Below are 6,219 nucleotides of genomic sequence, written 5' to 3' on the forward strand. Positions count from 1 at the left end.
TATATATATATATATATATAATTTATTTTTGTGTCTTGTCTCTTATTGCTGTGTAATTCTGTTCTTTGATTTTCACTCGTGAGATAATTTCAACACAATTTCCTCTTCCAAAATTAATTAGCCGGTTATTAACAAAGAGCAATAATGAGTTATTCAAATTCTATATACAATATTCTCATCTAATTTGATAATTTATTAACAGTGTGATTTAGTAATTTAGTTGATTGTCACGTGATTATCATAATCTCATGTTAATAATAAACTTTAGTAAATTCATCTCTTGCACTCTATGAATAATGGCGCGACCAAGTTTAATGTACTGCCATCATTCATGGCATTGGTATGACAATGTTACATCGCTCATTCTCTCAATAATCTTGTGCTGACGTACGACTATAGTATCATCGTTTTAACTTAATAATTGTATTATTACGCGCAAACGCATTTAGAATTTGCAATTACACAAATATTTCATCAATAAAATATTTACAATAGACAAATAATTCGAATTTTTCGAATGCTTGCGCGCTTATATAATAATCCAATAATCAATTTCCGTATTTTTTATGTTTCAGGACGCGGCAAACGGTGATTGAAAAATGACGAGAGAACGCTCCTAAAATTTTTAATATTTTCGACAAAGAAAAAGGATTGCATAATACAATCAAAAACAACAACAGCGGAGTGAAAATGCAATGAGGAGTTTTTTTTTTTTTTAATAAATTAGAGTTTGTGCACAAATTGTGCGTTCGAGATGCATGACAACAAGAGTCGTCGTAATAATACCGACTAATTATCTCGACAATTAATTTGAGAAAGCCTTTTAATTATCAATTGTTTTTACAACAAACGAAGATATAAAAGCAAGATGCCAAAAGACGTTTCGAACTGAAGTTGCTTCGCTATTGTCTTGAGATAATCCGAGAACTCGCAGAAAGACGAAGAGAGACTAATTAAAGTCATAATTTACGTGAATGGTGAGTCTTAATTATCGCAGACGTAGCACACATTGAAGAATAAATAAACTTACTCACTTGCATGTCAATAAAAAATATAATTGTTTTTTTTTTTTTTTTAAGAACACGCAAAGAATTCGATACAAAATGTTGATAGAAGAAAAGATACTTTCGGATAACATTTATTTTTTTCAAATTACGTAGATTCGAGAAGAAGAAAACATTCCGTTTCCAAAATTTTGTCTGAAAATTCTTTTTTTTTTCTTTTTTCTGATTTCCATTTTATCATATCTCGGCTTTGCCGAAGAGGATTTTTCCGCCTTCTCTTCGATTTTTCTCGAAATCGAAAAGATGAATTCGCGGCAAAGAGGCTGCATCATTGATAAGGAAGAGAAATTATCGGGGACGAGTGACGGAAACCGAAACAGCTTATCTCCTTTTTCTCCGTCACGTGGATCGCCAGGGAAAACGTGGCGCCGTTACACAACGTTAAATTTCCCTCTCCTCGCCGGGGCCGATAAGTACTGATTTCCATAATGGCTCCACGTACGAGTGCACTCACTTATCCCTCCCCTACCCTGCCTCTGCCCTCTCCCGAGGGCGCCTCACTCTCTCGACCCCTTCTATATAACCCTCTCTTCTCGCAAAGCGCCAGTTCGTACTTTCTCTCTATCCGCACTCCGTGGAAACCTTCGGGGGCGTCTCTCTCTCCCGGTAACTTTATATCCCCCACCCGTAATGCGAATTCAAGACTCGATAATCGCACCGGGGACGTGATTAATTTTTTGATTAACGCTCTCTTTATGTACGCCAACACCGCGACGACGACTACTTTTATGCGGCAGAGTGGCCCCCGAGAATTGCACAGCCGGGCAATGTCGAATTATTTAAAGTTTTCAACATTCCGCATTCTTTCAAACCTGATGATGTTGAAGAATTTTTCTACGCGGTTTTTTTTTTTTTTTTTTGTTTTTAAACTCATGCTGTTCTGCAAAAACATTCTTTCGTTTTTTTTATATTCTCTCTCGCGTGAAACATTTTACAATATAATAACGAGCAACATTGCGACGGAAACTCGCTTATCTCTGTTGGTCGAATCTTGTAATTGAATTTTGTTATTTGAAGTTTTTTGTAGTTTTTTTACCACGCTCCGTGTTACATCGCGGCGGGAAGAGACGATACGTGTGCGCGCGATGCGACCACATGAAAGCGTAAATAACTTATCTAAAGATACGAGGAGATATCAGAAGGGGGGGTAACGAGAGTTCTCTCGCAGTAAATAGTACGTTAATTACTTCACCGTTTCGAGATATTAGATATTACATAAAATACGCGGCAAACGTACTTGGGCGGCTACGTTCTTCCCCCGCGTTTGCGCTTATCAAACGCTCTCCAACTTTCCTTTTCTCGTGGTTTATCCATCGCCTTCAGCTCTTGTCACTGATTCCCCCTTCGGGCCGTTTTACTTTATCTTCCATCGAAGGATTCGCGCAAATGTTGAAACTTAACGCGCGCGCGAGAGATTAGAATCCCACGCTAATAATCGAACGAAGTCGATTAAAGGGTGTTATAATCGTACGTTCTCTCACGTAAAACCCTCCCCTCGTCAATTTATCGATTAAACGCCGCGCGCAACACATAAAACACACCGCATATACACGCACATCCCGTTATTTGTGATTCTTTTTATTGAATGTCATTGCCATTTTTCCCCCCCAATAGAATACGAGAACCGCGGCGCCTATTAATTAAATATTGATATAGGTAATTGAATGGCATGTTGAATAAATACAGGCTCAAAAAAGAGCGGCAGCGGCAGCGGCGACCATTATATCCTGAAAGTTTTAAACTACTACAAACAAAAACACAAAATTAATTGATGCGATCAAGCGAGCAATCGCGTGAGTGAAATAAATTGTCACTTTTGTTTATTACAACCTATGTATATATATATATATATATATATATATGTACGTTCATTGCAACAATCTCGAGTCGGGAATTAATTAACATGTTTGCCACGAAATGTACGATAATGAGTGCGAGCCGCTTTTGTCTTCTTACGTCATTACGCGTTTCGAATTAACGTACGTATTTATTTGCAACATTGTACGTAGCAAAATGTGTCTACGTATTTATAAAATATTATTATTATCGAAACATTTAATGCAATTTATTATTGTCGAGCAAAAATATCCGTTTGTTGAATTTGTGAAAATTAAAAAACATACGAATCTCGGTTTTAATTGTTAAAAAATATATATATTTTTTTTTGTAAAAAGAAACGAGAACGATCAATTTATTTTGATTATAAAAAAAAAATGATAAGTTTTTAGACCATTTTTCTCTCAGATCTACGAAGAGTTCATTTGCAAAGATATTAATTGTCAGAAATCAAAGAGAGTGACGATAAGTTACGTAACGTTAATCTCGCGTAATCGATAATCTCTTCGTTTCTGTCGCCATGGGGGCTGCGATTTATGAAATATTTTCCAGAGAAACCAACCGAGATGGCGGAAACTCGACGACGACGACGTCGCGGCAATTAATAATCCCGGAAACGTAAATGAGAGACGATCGTACGCTGGACGCGGAGGTGATCCATAGATCGTCGTGGTCGGGCGTGTGATCGGTTGCAGTGGCGCAGGCGGGAGAAGAGGAAGGTGACAAAAATGGAACTTTTCCTGATCCTCGTCTGTCTGATCGCGCCGCCCGCCCTCTCGCTCTCAATCAAGAGCAAAACCAACTCACGGATCGTTCAGACGCGCTACGGCGCGGTCCAGGGTATCACGCGATCCTTCGAGTACGCCAAGTTCCTGAAACCGATCGACGTTTACCTCGGAATACCTTACGCCACACCGCCGGTCGGCAGCAGCCGATTCTCACCGACGAGGGCGCCGAGTCCTTGGGAGGGAATCAGGTAAAAATATATATCATTCCAGAGACGGAAAGACTCTGATGTAATCTCGGCGCTCAAGTTTTAATTGCGTCAAGAAGTCTTATTTTCAAAACTCGCTTAAGCTTCTGGAAAAATAGCAGCTACGTGGTTTTTCTTTTTTTTTCGAGTGAAATTCGTTTTTTGAATTATCGCGCGTATTCAAATCTCAGTTTTTCTCAGATTTCAAAGTGTTAAGTTATACATACGATGCGCGCGAAAGAAGTTGTACGGTCAAGTTGCGCTAATCAATTTTTATTTTCGACATATCGAGTCGATCGCGCACTTGCGAAACTTACCTTCCGGTCACGGAGAAGCGGAGCATCCCGCTTTCACAATTTTATAACAAGCGCGCGCGCGCGCGCGCGCGATCTTCCCGTCTCAAGATACTTTGGATGCCGCGCAGTCTTCGTAACTCGAAGTGTCCGGGAATATCGCAGGATATATAACAACGTTCTGAAATTATGCCAAGATATTCCTTGGCGAATCTTTCGAATACCGGGCGTTATATATTGCCGCTAAACTCGCCTCGGCGTCGAAAGATCTCAATTTTCCAACGGAAAAAAAAAAAAATAGTTTACGGCGGATAAATTTTAACAATTATCGAAAAGTAAATTAATCGAGATAAAGAAAAACGCGTCGTGTGTAGTTTAAGACACTCGCGGTCAGCAAGTCGCCGCACGCGCGCGCGCGAACACACCTACAGACACACACGCTTCGAGAAATTCATTTCCGTTGACAGCGTTCGCCTTTATTGAACACGCGCGTATTGAACAAGCGAAACTTTGACCGTTCAGTTCGTTGTAACGCACGAACGATTTCCGATTTCCTCTACAGATTATCGGACTCGGTGGGTCCAGTCTGCCCCCAAAAGCTGCCGGACATTGCAAACGAGCAGGAAGCGCTCGAGCGAATGCCTAAGGGAAGACTGGAGTACCTGAAGAGACTGCTGCCTCATCTGCGTAACCAGAGCGAGGATTGCCTCTACCTCAACATCTACGCACCTGCCATGGGTGAGTGAGCAAACCCCTTCGGCGATTGAGAACTAAGTTAGGTACAACGTTAGGTATAACTCTATAATTGCAATATTGTTTTCTTCGAAAGCGAAGAATTTTAGAGGTCGAAAGTTTATTTAAACTTCGATATTGCGCGTTGAAAAAAAAATTTTTATAAACATTCGTTTTATTCCCGCAAAAAGACATACTCTCGCAAAAAACAAAAACAAAAAAAAAAAAATTCCGCAACTATTGTTATCTAATAATTGACGAGAAATTATTTGAACGATTATAAATTTGTTGCGCAATTGCACTTTAACAAACAAATAATTGCCACGTACTGGTTTGTAAAAAAAAAAATGTTAGATATTTCTTTCTCTCGTGCGCGCTCGGTTGGGCGAACTGTGCGGCAAAACGAAGGAGTGTAGTAGAGTAAAGGCGATCGATCAAGCATCGAAACTTCTTTTATACGTTGAGCATACGTTTCCCGTTCCCGAAGTCTCGCAAACGCGAGACGATATGCTTTCGACACTATCTCGAGGGAAGAAGAACTTTGTAACGCGATTCCACGGAACTGCATTTACTCTCTTGTAACGTATATATATATATATAGAGAGAGTTCTTAAATCCCTCCGGAGACTTTTGAGCGCAGTACAATTTGATAAAATTTTTTTTTTAATTTGTTTAAACCCAACATTAGGGATATGATGATAAAATGAAACAATCAACATCTCGAAAAAAATTCGAGATGAACTTTAAAAAACTAAAAAAATTAAATAAGTGATAAATAAGGTGTGACCTCCGGCTCCTTTTGAATTTTGAATCTTGAATTTTAAAATCTTTCGAGCTATCCCGAGTCGAAATTTAGCGTCTACATTGAACCTCAATTTTTGAAAAAAGGAAATTTCGGACGTATAGCAGCGTCAAAGTAGCATCTACTTTTTTTCTTACTCCTACTTTGAGTCTATCAGAGCTTATTTTGAGCCTATCAGAGCCTGCAATGCGCAGTCCAATCTGAGAATTGAACCCTACTTTAAAACTTTAGCAGGAAAAAAGGAAATTTCAGACGTATAGCAGCGTCAAAGTAGCATCTACTTTTTTTCTTACTCCTACTTTGAGCCTATCAGAGCCTATTTTGAGCCTATCAGAGCCTGCAATGCGCAGCCTGATCTGAGAATTAAGTCCTACTTTAAAACTTTAGCGGGAAAAAAAGAAATTTCGGACGTATAGCAGCGTCAAAGTAGCATCTACTTTCTCTCTTACTTCTACTTTGAACCTATCAGAGCTTATTTTGAGCCTATCAGAGCTTATTTTGAGCCTATCAGAGCCTGCA

General features: G+C 39.2%; 1 protein-coding gene across 1 annotated transcript in view; it reads left to right on the forward strand.

The window, feature by feature from the left end:
* The window catches only part of LOC109856700 (neuroligin-4, Y-linked-like), a gene marked incomplete at its 3' end in the record, with an annotated part of 197,917 nt that overhangs the window by 54,546 nt on the left and 137,152 nt on the right, over positions 1–6,219 (forward strand). Inside the window, exons 2-4 of the mRNA XM_020432270.1 lie at positions 576–977; positions 3,453–3,876; positions 4,729–4,904. Coding sequence (XP_020287859.1) covers positions 3,629–3,876; positions 4,729–4,904 — 424 coding nt within the window. The remainder of the gene's footprint in view (positions 1–575; positions 978–3,452; positions 3,877–4,728; positions 4,905–6,219) is intronic.

The sequence above is a fragment of the Pseudomyrmex gracilis genome, unplaced genomic scaffold (assembly GCF_002006095.1).
Source record: "Pseudomyrmex gracilis isolate BER0280 unplaced genomic scaffold, ASM200609v1 scaffold_131, whole genome shotgun sequence".
NCBI lineage: Eukaryota > Metazoa > Arthropoda > Insecta > Hymenoptera > Formicidae > Pseudomyrmex > Pseudomyrmex gracilis.